This window comes from Hyperoodon ampullatus (genome assembly GCF_949752795.1).
Source record: "Hyperoodon ampullatus genome assembly, chromosome: 1".
NCBI classification, from domain to species: domain Eukaryota; kingdom Metazoa; phylum Chordata; class Mammalia; order Artiodactyla; family Ziphiidae; genus Hyperoodon; species Hyperoodon ampullatus.
The window spans coordinates 143,989,459-144,009,923 of NC_136914.1; the positions used below are offsets into that span (position 1 = coordinate 143,989,459).

At 33.6% G+C, this 20,465-nt stretch overlaps 1 protein-coding gene across 2 annotated transcripts in view; it reads right to left on the minus strand.

Moving 5' to 3' along the window:
• BLTP1 (bridge-like lipid transfer protein family member 1) overlaps window positions 1-20,465 on the minus strand; it is a gene marked incomplete at its 5' end in the record, with an annotated part of 191,446 nt that overhangs the window by 64,617 nt on the left and 106,364 nt on the right. For both annotated transcript variants that reach the window (XM_079697870.1, XM_079697869.1), the window contains 8 exons: window positions 1,854-2,092; window positions 3,551-3,757; window positions 7,622-7,672; window positions 9,868-9,961; window positions 10,465-10,710; window positions 11,131-11,837; window positions 17,192-17,367; window positions 20,077-20,252. In XM_079697870.1, the coding sequence (XP_079553996.1) occupies window positions 1,854-2,092; window positions 3,551-3,757; window positions 7,622-7,672; window positions 9,868-9,961; window positions 10,465-10,710; window positions 11,131-11,837; window positions 17,192-17,367; window positions 20,077-20,252 (1,896 nt within the window). The remainder of the gene's footprint in view (window positions 1-1,853; window positions 2,093-3,550; window positions 3,758-7,621; window positions 7,673-9,867; window positions 9,962-10,464; window positions 10,711-11,130; window positions 11,838-17,191; window positions 17,368-20,076; window positions 20,253-20,465) is intronic.

Genomic DNA, 20,465 nt, shown 5'->3' on the forward strand with positions numbered 1-20,465 from the left:
CTGAGGCACAATAAAGTTCTCTGAAATAGAACCCCATATACATAAACACTTAATAGATGATAAAGTTGGATTATCTATCACTGAAAAAAAGAACAGATTAGTCAATAAATGATGCTGAGGTAACTGGTTATGCATACTACTCCATACCAAACTGAAGAAAAAACCAGTCAATTCCTTACAGATTAGGAACTTAAATGTGAAAAACAAAACTTCAAAATGTTTAACAGTAAATATGAGAGAATCTTCTCATGATCCTGGGAACAGAAGGATATAAAAATTTATATTTTTATGTCTTCTTCAAGACATAAAACTACACAATTAAACAAGAAAATATTAATGCAGTTACATTAAAATTAAGAGTATATGTTGATCAAAAGACCAAAAAGTGAAATAAGCCTCTGACTGGGTAACAATATATGTTGAACATATAACATCAAAGGTTTAATATACAAAACATACAAAGAATTTCTGTGAACCAAGAACCATACAAATGACTCAATGGTCAAATGGACAGAAAACAAACAAGAACCATCAACAGGTGTTTCATATAAGAAAACATATAAGGACCCCTTAATCATATTTAAAAATTGAGCTCCATTAATAACTACAGAAACATAAATTAAAGTACAATGAGATACCGTTCCACATTTACCAGACAAGCAATAATTTTAAAGTCGATAATACCAAGTGTTGGCAAAGATGCAGAACAGTGGGAACTCCAATCTAATACTGATAGGAGGGTAAAAACTGGTGGACACAAGCACTAAGGAAAACAGTTTTATATTTCCTAGTAAAGTTGAAGATGCATTTACCCTATAATCGAGCTGTATCACTCCTAAGTAAATATCCTTGAAAAACTCTTGCACATATGTACCAGAAGATGTGTATGAGAACAAATGTAATAGCAAAAAAATAGAATGAGGCAAAGGTCCATCAATAGCGGAATAGATAAATAAACTGTGATATAGTCACTTAATGGACTACTATATTTCACTGAAAAATGAATGAACCAAAGATACATGGATGAATATAAATAAATCAAAGAAAATGTGCAATAAAAAATTCCAAGTTAAAATATACATTAGTGGGACTCCATATGAATAAAGTTTAAAACAGGCTACAACAAAATTGGTCATTTGTGAGTATATGTCTCCGTAATAAAACTATAAAGAAAAGCAAAGCAATGGAAAACACAAAATTCATGATAGTGATTATTAACCAAGCACTCATGGGGACTATTATCTGGTAGTAATAATATTCATTGAAGGAGCCTTCAAAGTACTGGTAATGTTTTAATTCTTAGGATGTGTAATCGGTGGGTGAGTTTACAGTTCTATAAACTGTGTGAATGTAACTGACATACTTTTGTATACATGATACATTTCAGAATAAAAATACAACAGCAAAGTGCTTTTGGAGAGGATATATAAGGATCACAAAATCTTATAAAAATAGCTATTTTGAAGAAGTCAAATAACCTCTGATTTAAGCTAGATGTACTCAACGTGAAAATAAACCAAGTTATTCAGGCTATAAGAACCTAACAATGTAGAAATGTATCCAACTTGTAGAAATGTATTCAATTCAAGTTTAAGTTGGAAATGGTTTCTAAAGAGTGGATAACTCTAAAGAGTTCAAATGAAAGCAGGGTCCATGCTGGTCATTCAAGGAAGTGTATTGCTATTTTTACTTGACTGAATGAAGAACATCATTAATGAAATTTAAAAGTGTTTTGATTAAAATTATTTAAATTTTCATTAAAAATCTATAAAACTAAATTTGTTTCACCAAAATATTACTGATTTCTTAAATCAGTCATAAATTTTAAGAATGAATTCAAACTTCAATGTTACCTGTCATTCCATGACTTCTCATTCTTCCCATCTTGTATTCTGCTTTCAGAGATGGTAAAAGTGCTGCTCCAATGGCTATACCATCTAACATGGTGCTGAATTTAAGGACAATAGGCTTCTTCTCTAAACCTTCTGGTAGCTGAGGAAATTCATTTGTTTCAATAGGAGTTTGATTAACACTTGTTGGGGTTTTTTCAGAAGGTAGGGGGGTTGCAATATCTTCTTTTACAGGCTGTGGGCTATAGAGCAGAAAAAAAAAGTTTAAAAAAGACAATTAGAACAGCTACTAATAAAATTTAAATTGTATAAAAATAAAAATTGTATAAAATTGATATTCTCAATGTAAAAGAGCAAAAATAAACTATGAACAGATGTTTTCTTTCTAATACCAGATCATATTAAGACTTCCTCAGAATAGCCATTGAAAAATGATGATCTAGAAAAGTAAACAAGATGAAGTAATAACAATATAAACTGAATGTTACACTGCCAAGGCCATTCACATCATTAATGTGAAACTGGAGGTTTGTCTGATTCCAAATTCCATGACTTAACCATTATGCACTCTACTGTTGATTGTTAATACTATTACTATTACTAGCACTATTAATAAAATGACACCAACACCAACAACAGCAGTAATTATTTGAGTGCTTACTATGTGCCAGGTATTATTCTTATTGCTTTGTGTATTTCATATAATTTATTTATCTCACAAAACCCTTTGATTAGGTACTATTATCTCCATTTTACAAATGAAGTATAGCGAGAAAGTGGTGAAATCAGTTTTGAACTCAGTCAATCTGACTCTAGAGTCTTTTTGTTTTTAACTACTCCACTCCACTGCCAATACATTCTAATAAGGAAAAATTCCTTAGGGTATTTTATAACTTAGGCTCATGTACACATTCTGGATTCCATATTCCACTGACAGGAGAAACATGTTTAAATTATTACTACTTAGTCAACCAGACATGAATTAATATTACATCAGAATTAAAGATCTAAATAGGACAACTGGAAAAATCACTGCTTTAAGACACTGTCAAAATACACACTTGTTTTTTTCTGCCTTACAGGTTAGGAAAAAGGAAACATAACAAGACAACTTTTTACCTTTTACTTATATTTTTATTAGTTATTAATTAGCTATAACTTTGGAGACCAGGAAGAAAGCCTGGCAATGCAGACCCAGGGAATAAAGGTTACTGTGCAAAGGTCCCATTTACTGCCTTTTAAAATATTTAAATGGTATATTCAAATCCTGCCTTGAACCATGTACAATAATCTCACATAGAGGTCAGCACAAAACCACGCATGGGACATAAATGGCCACTGCAACTTTATAAATCTATGCACTCACAAATTTCAGTGAGTTCAAAGTAAAGAAATATTGCTACAATCCTAGAATTTGCCTTTTATTAGTAACATGTTATAACGTCCACTAATCTCTAGGATCTCTTAAGCTTTACTGATGCAATATGAAAGACTGACAATTGCATTTGTGACATAGTACTTTAATAATATTCAGAATATGATTCTCCCACAATCATGTTTAGCTACTTTTCACCCGCCCCACTATCCATAATAGTCACTACTTAGATGTAACCTTCTGTCTTCCTCCAAACTATTGTTAACACAGCGAAGAATGACATGAAATACTATATAGAATCACAGATCTTAAATAAATAACTTACACTGTAGAAGGTTGTCTGATGAGATCTGAGATCTGCTTAGATAGTTGGTGAGAACTTCGAACCATCATGCTGTGTAAGGTGGCAGGGTGTTGGGGAATGTTGATGCTGATAGCTCCTACTTTGAACACCGCGGCATTGTTAGTCTTCAACCCCCTCTGGGCACTGTAGAGGGCTTGGGACTTGGCAATACTACATTTCACTACAGTTCTAATTAAAGAGAAGGAGGATCATTAAAATATGGCCAAGTAAAGAGAAATTTTGAAAAAGTATTTTGAGAGCAAGACAAATGTTTTTAAATCATTCAATGAAGTAAATTACAAGATTTTTCATGAATTTAAATCACACTAAAGAAATAATGTTTTCTAAAAATATGGACATACATTTTATACTGAATATTATTCTGTTTAATAAAGAGCTTACAGAAGAATGTATGTATGTGCTTACATGGAAGAGAATACACTGACATATTACACATATACAACACACAAAATCCCATTTTGATTTTTTTCCCCATTCAGAACTCCATTTTTCTTCAACATATTTTAGGCATCTGTACAACCACTAAGAAAATATAAACAGTGAAAATTAAAAGAAAAGAAACAAACACTCACTATACTTCTTAAAATCTAATCAGCCAAAGAAATTAATCTAACAATCATCTAATATGTTAAAAGAAATTAACGAGAAGGAAGAAATATAACTTGCATTTTCCATTTTTTATTTTCAGTGAGTAGCAAAGAAATGATAGAAGTCCAATTCATAATGAGTAACTACTACTTAATTAAAAATTGGTAAGCTTTACTGGTACAGATATAAAATAGAAATACTGTCTTTCTTGATTTCTTGTTCTTTCTTTCCAATGCCTAGAACAGTGCTTTAAACATGGTAGACACTCACTGAATTTTGTGAAATGAATGAGCAGAAAGAAGTACAGCAGAAGAATGACTCAACACAACTGTGGAATTCCACAGATATCATGTGATAAATCATGTATGTAAAAGCCACGATGAAGCAGTCTTGACACACACAGTGGAAAGGTTCATGTCAATGAACTGCACCACTAAAGGCCCAGTAGTAAAAAGGAAAGCTTTTAACATATATGTTATCTTTCAAATGAGCAAAGAATGCTTGACAACACATTTAGCAAAACACACAAAATGCAAATTTCATATTAACTACATGTCAGTTCACACACATTTATCTCTACTTAGGCTACAGAGGATTCACCGAGAATTTATTTACAGTCTCAAGGACCTAAGGAATCATCCATTCATTACATTTAACTTCTATAAGAATAAACCTTGAGAAGCGTAACAGTGGTTCTATTAGAAGTGCTGATTATTTACATAGTGAAATCCAGGTATTATACAAAATTCAAAAATGATTACTAGAGAACTGCATTTGCTTTCTTCTTCAAAGGAAACTATTTCTCAAAGACTATCACTGACTAGAAAAAGAAAAAAGTAATCTATGGAATTGTTCTAGCTAGCAAGAGTATAGATTCTAGGATGCTGACTAGTTACTGAATTTTGAATCTTAACTATTTTAATAAATAAAGCTACTATTTATCATCAATGAGATTCCATTTTAAATTCAATTTCAACATGAGCCAGAACACTCAGATGGTGCTAAAATGCAAAGGGCTTTCTAGTTGTGAACAGTATTCACCTACTGAATGAAACTAAGCATACATTTACAAAGAAGTCTTGTTATCATGACATTCAAGAAATTCTACACCTATCTTACTATTTTACCTTTATAATCTATAGAAGTCTGCTTGAATATTACTTGTGATTATAGAAGCATATACACAACCCTTGATTTTCAATTATACACCAAATGTCAGAACAGAAAGCTATGGGGCTGACTGCTCTCCTACTGTAGATCCTACTGTGGTATTTCCAGTGGAAATTTTGATGTTAAGGACTTCAGGGGCTCTGTGTTGCCCAACTCCAGAGGGCACCATCACACTGTAGGCCATGTAAATGATGCCCATGACTACAGCGTGAGTAATGTTCCTTGGAGCTAGACAACAGGATAGTCCTACACTGATCAAACTGAGAGAGACACTGTAGAGGATGTCTGATTAACTCTTGTCAAACTGTACATGTCAAACATGTAAGGAGACCCAGAATCAGGAATTAAACAATTTACAAGCTGCCAATATGAATTATCTATTCATAATTTATCTATTCATAAATTATCTATTCATAATTTCAGATTTACCTATTCATTATTATCTATTCATATATTATCTATTTTAATTCTTAAAAGAGCTGTCACTTAATCTAGATCAAAAAACATGTAGTATACATAAGACTTTTACACAGGAAAGAAGTGGTTGAAGTCTTTTTAAAGAGAAGACTATAAAAACTTGTAGCATGCCAGGCATGCCTCATATATGTAAAAAGTTCACGGCAAGTGACCAAGAAGCTTGGTTCAAGAATTCATTGGCAGTGGTGGTAGGGCAGATCCACTGTGAGCCTGTTATAACCACCACAGTGCCTAATCAGGCAAGGACTTATCCGCATCTTCTTTTTCTTCCTGTGTCCAGGCCACAGGGCCTTTAAAGCAGGCCAGCCATCCTCGTAGTGCCGGTTGAGAGTTTGAGGATTTACTTTGGGGCCTCATTATCGCTACTCTATCTCCACCCCCACCCCACCTCCTTGATCTTGCAGGCCCAGACTTTAAAGGCAGGAAAAGGAAGTAAACTAATTTATGTACCCTGACCCATGCTGCCTGCCTCAGTTCAGTTTTGCCTGGAAATCTCTACAATGTGGACAGAGAGTGTTGGGATCAGGTGTAATTCAGTTAACTATTAAAAATCATTCGAGCTTTCTTTCCCATTTGGCAATTGTACCTTACGTGTTAACTCTCTCAGCAGGAAGGTCTAAAAAAGGAGGGAGTGGTCCTATAAGTGATATTATGACAGGAACTACCTCTCACTTGCTTACTGTTGCATCTCTGAAACGTAACACAGTAAGCAGGCCATAATATGCAACTAATAACCTAATTAGTTGAGTGGATAAAGATGTGAGCTTCAGCCATTAAATAGCATCCTCTCTAAAGTCATACAGTACTGATTTTTTTTTATTATACATCCAGAGAACTCAGTGATAAAAAAAGAGAGAAACAATAAATCTTCTCTAGCTACTATAACTACTAAAGTGGAATTAGCTATTTTTTCTATACCTTAGAGTGGTTTCCAAAAACAATCAATTTTCTAATTTAATATTAGTGCATTTATTCTTTTTTAGTACTTCTAGTTGGCTGATTAAGTGACATAGATCACAGATAATCCCAACAAAGGGTTGCTGACTGATGATATTTTGACTATGGCTTATTATCAATACGCAATGAAACAAATCTCACCAGGTATTGATAATCTTACCAGCCTGGAACAAAATATGCAGATTCATCTATCTATTCAGCATACTGAAATTTTATAGAAAAGGCTGAAAGAAAATATCAGTCCTAAGTAACATACTAAATTGTCATGGTGGTAAGACTCATGTGACAAGTATTTAAATATATCACTACCACAAAATATCAGATATACACAGGCCAAATCAAGCCAGTCAAAATACAAAAGGATACACAGTAAAAGCCATACATAAAAGCTGACAACAGAGCAGTGAACGCTCTCCATCTTAAAGACAGAATTATTATAAGGTTGACCAATGTAGATATTTTCATATATTAGTGTTTTAATAATTAGTTTCGCAAATTTGTGAAAACTCATTTGCAAAGTTAAAAATTTTAGCTTCTATTATCACATCAAATGTTAACGGGTTTGTAACAGGTCTTAAAAAAGCACAAAGCAACACACAACTACAGTGTTACAATCTTTCAACAATAAAACAAGGTATGAATTACCAAAAAGGTAGTCCTTACCTGTGTATTTTCCTTGAAAATCAGTAAACTTTAATCTACAAAAGGATCTATATTAAAGCTACAAAATAATAACTACATACTTTCACAGCCATGCAGATAATCTAAATATTTTATCTTTAAAACTATTCAATACTATGTTAATCACAAAGTCCATGAAAAAGAATAATAATGACATACAGAAACTCTTGTTTGGCTGTGCTTGTAGGAGATGTAGGAAAATCCTCCAGTCTACAGATGAAGATTCAAGAGAAAGCAGGAAAACAAAAAGGAAGCAAATAAACATTCATGCATAAATTACTGACAATATGAGCAATCATTTGGAAAGCTTTTATTTTCCATTTTTAAAATTTTCAAGAACCTTTTCAACTATTTTTTTAAAGTTCCATTTCCTTTTAATTGAAACTGGAAGTGAAAAGCCAAAGAATAAATCCAGAAAGTCTTAACACTACTAGAGTTTGGCAGTGAGTAATTAATAACTTTTATTTTTTTAATGAAAAAGTTAAGGGATCTTGGCTTCAGATTTTTTTAAAGGCAAGAATTATCAACTAATACTTTTTAAAAAAAATCAATTTTATAAATATGTTTGCAAATTTAGAGACTATTTGAAGCCCTTAAGAGATAATAGATAATGGAGATAAGAGGTTCAAGAGGATAGAGTAAATAAAACCCACGAGACATCTAAAGAAATTTGTTGTACTTTTTTTTTTTTTTTTCCTGGTACGCGGGCCTCTCACTGTTGTGGCCTCTCCCGTCGCAGAGCACAGGCTCCGGACGCGCAGGCTCAGCGGCCATGGCTCACGGGCCCAGCCGCTCCGCGGCATGTAGGATCTTCCCGGACCAGGGCACGAACCCGTGACCCCTGCATCAGCAGGTGGATTCTCAACCACTGCGCCACCAGGGAAGCCCTGTTGTACTTTTGAATAGGTCAAAGTGACCATGATACTTTAAATTTAGACTCAACAAAGGAATCATGAAACCCAAGGTCTATGGTGACTTCCTGCAGTAGCATCATAGTGAGGTAGAAGGTGCAGAGGTTCAGGCATCTCTTCTTACTGACTGTATGACTTTAAGCATTTTAGGAAAACACTTTGATATTTCTGAATCTCGATTTATTGTTCTGTAAAGTGGGGATAAAACACCCCAGTTAACAGGACTGTGGTGAGGATTAAATAAAATAATGTATAGGAGGCTCCAGGTCCATGATAGATAACTCCTTTAGATGGTAATTATTACATAATAATACCCCTCTCCTCCCATACTGAATGATCAGAAAAGATCTTTTCTCACAACTACTGGAATTTCCTGGTCTTTAGAAAGACTGCTTAGGACATGTGATCTGGACCATTTAGGCAGCTATAATGAAATATACTCTTTGGTTCTAGATATACAGGTCCAAACTGCCTCAGCAAGACTTAGACCTCCATTTCATCCATCCATTTTATGTTCCCCAAGACAGTCATCACATTACCCATGTTTGAAATGTTATGAATAGACCTGTAATGAGTCAAAGTACAACTAATATTTAATATTTATAACATTGAACCAAATCCTCTATTTATCAGTATTTAGCATGATAGATGCTTTAAGGGACAATAGTAGGACATTAACTAGTTATAATATTAAGAATGAGCAAATCCTCAAAATCTGACCTAAATTATCAAAATACATTTTGTAGTTATAGCATAAAAGTGCTGCACTGAAAGGAAGTTAGGAATGAAGTTTTATACTCCCAAGTGTATGAGCAAAGTCAACAGTTAAATGTATTGACAACCAAATAGTGATCTAAATATCATGTATAAAGGTAATCATTATCAGAACAATTTTGGACAGACCCACAAATAGAACATATAAAGAAAAAGTGAGAGCAAAGAGTCAAAAAAAAGCAATATGGAATGGTATACTCACTACAGAAAGCTTACCTATACTATTAGAAGGGTCTCACAGGCTTTATTGTTAAATTCTTTAAATGAAAAAATGGCAAGACAAAGTTTGGAAACCCAGCATGAATATGGGTAATGATTAGTTAGAATAAGATCAAGAGACAGTCTATATTCTCTGACTATAATTTTGTTTTAAACACTTAACTATTTGAATTATGTGAGCTTTTGCATCTCATATGTTTAACTGAAATTTGCATTGTAATCATTTTTCCTGTCACACAATCTTAAAATGCCCCGGGAGTCAGTTTTTTAGGGTGGAGGGGTGGCAGTAGGCCAATTTTAGAAAAGGAATAAATAAGTTTTCTGAGAACATTTCATTTGTGATGTTCTTAGTGACAGAATCACAGTGTCTGGCAACATTAAGTAATATAAATCTCAAAACTTAGTAGGTACGGGATTCATCCAATGAATTTTAAGTTTCCTGTAAAACTATAACAAACAAGTTTAAGAGAATAGTAAAAAAAAAAAAAAAAACACACTTACTGTATATTTGGTGTAATCCCTTCAAGCAGCACAATATTGACCCCACCAATATGAGCAGTGGCACATGTCTCAGTCATCTTTTGATGTAAAACATCTTAAAATGTGAAAAAAAAAAGTGTATGAATTCTGGAAATAGAGTTGCACTTCATATTAAAATGTCGTTTTATTCATAATATGTTCAATGACAAAAGATAACTTTAAAGGTACAATGAAATTTAAACTATTTCCAAATGAGTTTTTTAAAAATTTCCTTGAAGATTTTTATTTCTATGCACTCACATATACAAATGTATTATACGTCAAAACTGGAATGATGCTGAATATGTAGTTTAACATGCCATTCATGCACTAAAGAGCCTAATGACATTAAACAGCCTAAGGACATTTTAAATCTCAGAAGTAAATCTTGGCACAGAATACTTACAAGAATTTTAAAAACGTTAAGAATAAGAAAAAGAAACTATATACATGAGCACTCTTGATCTGTATAAATGGGAAGTTCCATTCTCTGAAGAAAAATTGCCAAGTAGGAATTTGTGAGACATGGCACTGGCTTTCTTCAGAAAAAACACGCCCCAGGGTTAGAATGTCACCTGCCTTTCATTTTTTCCTTCAGTGTGAAACTGCCGTGGATCCTCTTCAGCTCTGACTCCATGGTTAGCCCACCAATGTCGGCCTCCAGGTGTGTGCGGCTCACCATGCCAACCCCAAACACTATTAGAGTGACGTGCTGGGGCTCAGCAGCTGACACACTGCGCTTCCTCTGCGTCCTCGTCAAACTGTTCTTGTCTTGTTCATTCTCAAACACAACTTTACACGTTGGCTCTGTAGGGCTCCGGACTCCTTTAAGTGAACAGAAATATATAGGTTTAGACGTGAAAACTGCAAAATGGAAGGACATCAACTGACCTTTCTTTCCTGCACATTCCAAACTGGCCCTCTTTGTCCTCTTCCCCACCAAAATGATTTCTTAAATTTTTCAACATTTTCCCATGGTCACATTTGAAAATAAATAGTACAGTCAGGTGTTTGAAAGCAGGTCTGTGTGAATTCTTTAGGAGCATACTGTGTAAGGGTTAGGAAGGATGGGAAAAAGGGGTAGCAGATCGCCATCACTATTTTCTCTCCTTGGGTGACTGCCAATTTCTCTGCATTTCAATTATCCAATTATAACATTAAGAAAACATGATGAATAAATTTGTCTTTTTTAGTATTATTGCTATTCTAAACGGAAAAAATTTTAAATATAAAAATATCCATTACCTGCTGGTCCAAATGTTTCTGAAGATTTTTCCAGTATTCCTGTTGGATCAGAGATAAGTGAATAGAAGTTAAGCAATTTATACATATTCTGCCAGCACTCAGCTGAAGGCTCACTTTGTTCTGACACTGTAATTGAGTCAGAGTCATCCATATGGATAGTCATATGATCCGCCACGTCTTTTGAACCTTTCCTAGACACTTTTGAAGTTCTTCTTTCAGATCTTCCTAATGAATTTTTGTTTCGAGACTCCTTTTTGTTGTTCTCATTGTTGGTCCGTTTGTTCTTTGCATTATTTACTCTATTGCCACCATTAAGACTTCCTCTAGAACTGCGGCTGAAGTCAGATGAGCGAAAATCCCGATGTTTTCTGGTTTTGAAGGTAGGCGTTGGAGAAGCTGATCCAGCTGTATATCTGCTAAGTTTAATGTCAGTCTGAGTCGCTTTGATGTCATCTATCATCGTACTAAATTGATGAATAAGACGAACTAAAGCCATATCTACATGCTGGCTTATTGACTGACAGGAAATAGTAAAGTTGCAGTGAAAGGTATTGTAATAACGCTTGTTGAGATCATGAAAAGAAAGAGCACTGGTAGAGTTCTGAGGGGTGCACACAGACTTTTCCATTACAACAGCGCTGATGCTAAAGGTTTCCAACATCAATGCTGGTTTGAACTCAAGTGGAGGAAGATTCACATGGCCTTGCCTAAAAATGTGGAAAAAAATGAAAAAAGAAAATGACAAGGTTTTATTTCTTTTTCCCCAGAACCACACAATCTTTATTAACTTGTTAGCAAAATAATCTCCAAGGTGAAGAATAAGCCATTTAAATAATTTTAAGTAAGAGATCAAGTAGAATAAGTTTTTCCAACTTTTTCATAAGTGGGAAACTGGGCCTTAAGTCTTCCTTCGTGATCTTACTCTATGACTAGTCAAAATCAGACTTAATTAATGATTTCAGTGAAATGGTAAAATAATTTTTCTTGCCATCTGATGGCACACCCCAACGGTATTAGAATTTAAATTCAATAGTAGGTCAACCAGAACATCTTCCTTAACCATCCTCTACTGTTCTGTTAAATATATGATTTATATATTTAATTTCATCACATTTTATATATTTTGATTTGCTATTTGAAATGAAACCCTGCTGGCATATTTTGCCAAGTTGAAAGTGCTAAGAAGAGCAACTGAAACAAAAATGAGAAATGCACACAAGACTTAAAACCTCTATAAAAGTTATTTTGGCAAATCCCCTGCATATCTAAAATTTTTCAGGTAGAAATATTATAGACAATTTTAATATTAAAATGTCAAAATATCTCAGATTTTCATAAATCAACTACTAATAACAATAAACCTCAAGCACCAAAATTTTAAAAAGATATTTTTCCCCTCTTCCTCCATGTAAAATATGAATGTGTAGTCATATAGGTTAAATTAAATATAGGATTTTTTTCTATTGGGAAAAAAAACCTCTCCAAGATTCTTTGATATTTTCAATTTGACTTAAAGAAATTATAATTAGAGACTAATAATTCCTTAATGAATACTAGTATTTCTTATTTAATAAGAAAAGTTCCACTCTGTGGTATAATTCAAGAAAATGTACAAGCTTAGAGTAAGCCTATAATCAATGCTAAGTGTGCAATCAGAGAAGGAAAAATTAGATTTTGAGAATTAGAAGATATAGAAGAGAGACTCAAAAGAGATTAAAATAATCCAAAACTGCAAAAACAAGAACTGAAAACATGTAAGCGAGGCAAAAAAGTCTTAAAGAGAGGAGATTCAAGTAAAAGGGGGAAGAAATCTAGCTACATAATGAAGCAGTCATCTAAGGCAAAAGCAGCCACATGGGTAAAGTTAAAATTAAATATTTATTAAGCCCCTAACATGTTCACCTATCTTGACTGGAGATAGCAAAGATATAAGGAAACCAATATTTATGAGGACATACTACATGCCAGGACTTATGCTAAATGACTTAATAACTGTTCTGGCTTTATGGTCTAGGAGAGTTATACATGTTTATATAAGAAACTATAACCCAATAGTAAGGTACAATAATTAGTAGAATGAACAGTGTGCTACAAAAAAAGCCCAGACCAGACTAAAATTAATGACCAGGAAAAGTGTACTGTGACAAAAGTTTCCTAATAAATAAGATCTAAGGTGGAGTTACAGGAGATCTGAGAAATAAAAGCTAACCATGGTGGAGTAATAAGAATGTAGAGCATTCAGAGGTGGTGTGATAATAGAAAAATTAAAAGGAATGTTAGGTTCGGCTAGACTAAAGACAGTAAGTTCAAAGTCATTCAAAGAATTTGGAAACATAAGAAGGGAAGTGTGGTCAGATGAAGGTCTGGTCTGTAGCAGTATTATATGGCATCTAGCAGGCCAATAAGTAGGCTGTAAATATAATCTAATATATATAATCATATTATATATAATATAATTATGCATAACCTAATTATATCTGATGATACATATACTATGTGTGTATACATACCATTTTTATATATACATATATTTTTACATATTAATATATATTTATATGTATGTATATATCTACATGAAAGTAGGCTACTGTAAATAGAAATACAAATTTAACTCAGGACTTTAAACTCTAATCCAGGAATGTAAGCAGATATTAATGTTTTGGTGTCTGGATTTGATGATTCCAATGTGAATGGATGCAATTACCATGGTTTATAGTTAAATAACACCAGACCCCAATAACATGGTTCAAATTTTAACTGAAATTTACTGCATAAAGTATAAACTTGCTGCTAGCTCTTCAGTCCACAAATCACTACATAAATAATAGACGTACATCATGATCACTGACCAACCACATCACTTCTGTCAAAGTCTGTCAGTGATTGGTCAGTGCACATTTGTTTTTCATTTCATGCACAGACAGTAAAGCATGTAGTTATATTGCCTCCTTGTGATAAACCCACATGACATTTTACAAAAATGGTTAATTAAAAGGGAACTGGACAGCAAAGATGAAAATGAAGCAAAATAAGATTGTGGTGATGAAATTCAATAAAAAGTAAATGGAAAGTTGCAGGGTATAAAATCAACATACAAAAATCTGTTGTTTCTATATGCTTACAATGAGCCAGCAGAAAGAGAAATTAAGAAAACAATCCCATTTACAATCGAAACAAAAATAATAAAATACTTAGGAATACATTTAACCAAGGAGGTAAAAGACCTGTATACCAAAAACCATAAGACATTGTTGAAAGAAACTGAAGACACAAATAAATTGCAAGATATTCTGTGCTCATGGACTAGAAGAATTAACATTGTTAAAATGCCCATATCACCTAAAGCAATCTACAGATTCAACGCAATCCTTATCAAAATCACAAGGACATTTTTCACAGAAAGAGAACAAAAAACATATATGGAACCACAAAAGACCCTGAATAGTTAAAGCAATCCTGAGGAAAAAAAAAACAAAGCTGGAGGTATCATGCTCCCTGATTCTGAACTATATTACAAAGTTAAATTAATCAAAACAGCATGGTATTGGCAGAAAAACATACATAGATCAATGAAATAGAATTGAAAGCCCAGAAATAAACCCACACATATATGCACAATTAATTTATGACAAAGGAGCAAAAGACAAACAATGCAGAAGGATAGTCTTTTCAATAAATGGTGTTGGAAAAACTGGGCAGTCACATGCAAAAAAAAAAAAAAAAGAAAGAAAGAAACTAGACCACTATCTCACACCATACACAAAAATCAACTCAAAATGGATTAAAGATTTGAATGTAAGACCTGAAATCAGAAAATTTCTGAAAGAAAACTTAAGCACTATGATTTCTGATATTGGTCTTTGCAAGATTTTTCTGATATGCCTCCTCAGGCAAGGGAAACAAAAGTAAAAATAAACAAATGGAACTACATCTAAATGAAAAGCTTCTGCACAGGAAAGGAAGCCATCAACAAAAGGAAAAGACAACCTACTGAATGGGAGAAGATACTTGCAAATGATATATCTGATAAGGGGTTAATATCCAAAAAATACATAAAGAGCTTATACAACTCAATAATTTAAAAAATGATTAAAAATGGGCAGAGTATCTACATAGATATTTTTCCAAAGAAGACATATAGATGGCCAACAGGCGTATGAAAAGATTTTCAACATCACTAATTATTAGAGAAATATAAATCAAAACCATGATGAGATATCACCTCATGTCTGTTAGAATAGCTATCATCAAAAAGTAAGAAATAACAAGTATGGGCAAGGATGTGGAGAAAGGGAATCTTCATACACTCTTGGTGGGAATATAAACTGGTGTACCACTATTGAATACAGTATAGAAATTCCTCCAAAAATTAAGATTAGAACTACCTTATGATCCAGCTTTCCTACTTCTGGGTATTTATCAAAATAATACAAAAACACTAATTCTAAGAGATATATTCACCCCTCTATTCATCATGGCAGTATTTACAATAGCCAAGATATGAAAACAGCCTAAGTGCCCATCAATGGATGAATGGATGAAGAAGATATGGTATACACTCACACACACACACACACACACACACACACACACACAATACTACTCAGCATAAAAAAAGATGAAATCTTGCTGTCTGCAGCAACATGGATGGAACTTGAGGGCATTATACTAAGTGAAATAAGTCAAACAGAAAGACATACCGTATGATTTCACTTACATGTGGAATACAAAAAACAAATAATAAAATAAATAAACCAAACCAAACAAAAACAAACACCCAGATACAGAGAACAGAGTAGTGGTTACCAGAGGGGAAGGGGCTCAGGTAAGGGAGGGGGGAGCAAAATGGGTAAAGGAGATCAAACACATGGTAACAAAAGGAAACCAAACGTTTGGCAGCGAGCATGCTGTAGTGTATACAGAAGTAGAAATGTAATGTTGTACATGTGAAACTTATATAATGTTATAACTCAATGTTACCTCAATAAAAAATAAAGTTTAAAAAAGTAAATGGAGTTATAGAAGAAAACAACTGAGTATGAAAATGTTGACACTTCCACTGTTCTAGAAACTCTAGATATGCAGCTAGAGGAGCTCAGAGAAGGCAAACTTACTAGCATAAAGAGGAAGTGGTCATGGCAAAAAGGATGAAGGTATCCCAGAGAAAGTGATGTGGGCAAAAACCTTTCTAGTGAAAAGAACTAGGGAAGATATTTCATGACACAAAGTGCAAAGGTAAAATGTTGGAAACTGCTGAGAATGGCGTATGACATTTGCTAAGGCACAGAAAAGATGCTCATTCTGTGTTGTAAGTTACATGATGATAAGAAGGTAAGGACTATACAAACTACCCTTTGATGAGTTTTTAAGAAAGAAATAAAACACCTTAATTCTCCATGTTTCTAATGTTCTAAATTGTATGAACAAAATATTAGTTTTACTATATTTTTCATTTTCCTATACATTTATAATAAATAGTAAGAGGCTTTTTTAATATTTTGACAAACATTTTTCCAGGTCACAAAACAAAGGTAATTTTCCCCATTAATCTTTATAATCATTAAGGTCACTTCTGCAGTGTTTCAGCTTGCATGGTCATTATTAATGGTACCACACTATTGTGAAAAGCAAGTCCATACTTTCAGCAAGGCTTCTACTCTGTTCCTAATAGAAAATACTACCTGCTACAAGTCAACTCAGAAAGGAGGTTAGGAGTAAGTTCTAAGAATAATATATAAAATTACAATCCATAAGATCATAAAAATTAAACTACTGCAACAGTAAATAAAGTGTATTTATCAACATAAGTGCTTTGGCTGACCCTCATACATGTACTAACATCTTACAAAAATATGCCTAAAAATAGGCCTCATAACCTACTGATAAAATCAACAGGTTTTTAAGGAAATGTGACTACTGTTTCTGTTAAATGGAAGTTATCTTCTCATTACGCTATTAAAATTACTACCACATCAGCACTGGAAGAAAGCAAAGTTAAAAAAAACAAGTATTATAACTTCTGTACAAAACTTTACATAAAAACAATAATAATGTAAGACACCTTCTTGCTCTTTTGCCTTTTCTCTCTTTGGCTGTGTCTGAATCCACGATATCTGCTCTAAGGCAGTCCAAAGTTCCTGAAAATGAGAGGTGTTCTCCGAAGTACATTCGGTAGCAGAGAGGCACTGCATCCTGTGACTGGATCCCTGTATGACTCAGAAGAGGTTTGAAAACAACCTAAAAAACATAACACATTTATATTACCTCAACTTAACAATTCATCATTTATTGTGGCTTTTTTCTTACACTCTATCTCAGTACATATTATTAACTGTAGTGTGAAGAGGAAAAAAAAGGCCTTGTATAATAAATATAGCTCTAATTTTACTTAAAACTTAACAGTATTTTTGAGCACCTACTATGTGCCACTCATCTTCAAATTAATCATAAGGACAAAGATGCCTTGATCCTACTTAAGTGAAAGTACAAGGTAAATAGAATTGTGAATTAGTTTAAATCATTCTACTTCTTGCTTTTAAAAAAGGCTTGAATATCTACTGTGTTTCCGTAACAATCTGCTATAAAAGGTTCACAAAAGAGTCTATCAATTTCCTGTGTTAATATAAAAACATTTCATATGTTATATTTTTAATATCTGGTCTATTTTTAAGTGGTATCACTTGGTTGCAAAATAACATTTTCTGACAAAGAACTTCCTTTACATTTTAAGTATCATATATGCTGTGGAAATATTAATACATCACTCTGGTTAAATCTCTAGTTAACTGAACTTCATAGTTACTAAGAGGTAACCCAAATAGAAGCAACTATATGTGTGCAATAGTAGATCACTATAATCTTTCTGACTACTCCTTCTCTGCTGCATGGGTCCTTTTCCTCCTTCCACATCCTAAATACAGATGCTATATATCTGGTGCTTTCCTTGACCCCCTTCTAACTCTTTCACCACACATTCTCACTTAGTAATCTTTTCCCGAAGCTTAAAAAATCTATCAAAATGGAGAAATGCCATTTATGCAATGAAACTCAAGTCTGCACTTTCACTTGTCTCTACATCATCTCATTTGTTTGTGCTTGGGAAAACAAGCTACCCTTGTGAAAGCATGAAGGCCTAGAATGAGAGAATTCAAACAATTCACCCCTCACTGGAAACTCAGGGAGTATTTTTCTCTCCCTTGTATATCTGCTTGGCATACGCTTTCTTGGGTTTACTCTTTCTTAGATTTGCTCTTTCATCCTAATGGAAACGCTCTTCCCTCTTTAAGGTTCAAACCATCTTCCACCTTTCCTAATCTTTGTTATCTACTTATGCCCCTTAGTTAATTCTGCAAACCCATCAGATATTTTGGTTCTTTTCTTTTCCATCCCAGTTTATCATCCTGAATGGCTTCTTTGGCCATGCAGATAACCAATGCTTTAGTTCCAAAGTTATGTAACTTCCTTTCCCCCCCATAATCTTGCCTTAAACTCCTTTTCAGCAACTTCCAAGACTGTATATTACATTTCATCACCTCATTTTTCTTGCTACATCTGCTTTGGATCAATCCTCTTCTATTCCTATAGCTGAGCTACTAAGGACACAAGAAGTTCTAAATAACTAGACCCTCAGCACTATTTGGCAATCCTTCTGGGGGTCTGGTGGGCTCTCTTTCACATTCACTCTAACCTTTCCATATATCTAAATCACCTTACAGTTTTTTATTGTATTACTTAATATTAATGTCTCTGGTAGATTTTAGAGTCTTACATGTAAAATAGTATAGTTGTCTCTAAAAATGTGTATTGGATGCTAATAAATACAATGAATATATATACAGGCCAAATAGACATAAAAATATTTCTTTTCTCTCTCTCTTTTAAAAAAAAGTGAAAGAATCCCTAAAAACTACTCCAATGTATTAGAGAAGTAAATCTCAAGAAAGTTTAAAAGTGCCTGACACATTTCTTAACATAAATCACCTCCTATTGTGAGAGAAAGTTGAGGCTATCAATTTGCAAACTTACCTGTACAGTTATGAAATGTCCTTACTGCCTTCCCAAACATTCTCAGGGGAAAAAGTACTTTTTATGTCAAAAAGTATCTTTCTCTATAAATGACTCTAAATTCCAACACTTCTCATCCCTCCCTGAATCTTTCTTTATCAGTTTACCCTCTTTTCCATTTTTTTTTTTTTTTTTGATCAGGACCTTCCTAATTCCTCCTAAGTAAAAAATATGCTCGAGTCTCTTTCATCCTGAAAAAATAATACCTCTTAATATCCATATCCCACTCTCCCACCTGCCTCTGGTCACTCAAACTAGAAAGTACATTTCAAAGGATTTTGCTCTCTACTCCCTACATTTAGTCAATTAAATAAGATCTCCACAATATCTCTCCTTTACCTATCAAAGCCATAACCATCTAAGCTAACAGCTTCATTATCATTTGTGTGAACTATTTCATTAACTCATCTTTTCACCTCTAGTATCTCTACTTCAATCCATTTAACACATTGCTACTCATATAACATTTGCACATGTACAGTTCCAGGCACTTTACTCCTCTGCTCTAAAATCTTCAATGCCTCCCCACTGCTCGCTCAAGTCTTCACATAGCGCTAAAGACTATAGGAAATGATGAAATTTAACTTTCTAGTCATGTTATTTTGCCTATCTCTATCTCCAAATAACAAAAATGTTGCTATACGAGACAACTAACTATATGCCACTCTTCAGTTTAATGAGTATCTATAGATGCTTAATTTGTATTTATAATTAACCCATGTACTTTTTAAAGGCTCCTCCTTTTTTCATGAAGGCTTTAGGCAGACAGGCAAGGAAAAAGATTTTCACTAGAATTCCATGGTGCACATACTTGATGGTTCCAGCTGCTAAGTACTGCTCAATGCGAGGTCACTATAATTAGGGAAAAACAGACTGGCTCACCTGAGCATCAGCAAGCTGTACAGCAGGAAACCCTTGGTTGGCTTCTTCTACACCTACCACATCATCCTGACTAGTGCTATGTTGAGAATGTGTCCCATCCAAAGTATTCTGGTCACTAGACAAGACAGTGTTGAAATCTGAGGCTGAGGGTATTGTAGGAAGATTGGGTGCAACACCTAAAAGAGCAAGTGTTCAAAAATAAAATCTAAATTACTGGGAAATGAAAGCAACATAAAGGGGCACAGCAAAGTAAACTTATGAAACTTGTATTGTAATTGTATTATCAGACCATTTAAATTGAGAAGGGAAAAAATAGCACTTTCAGGTTATTTTACAGACATGATTTATTAATAGAAAATGAAATTAAACTTTATTTTCAGAATATATCA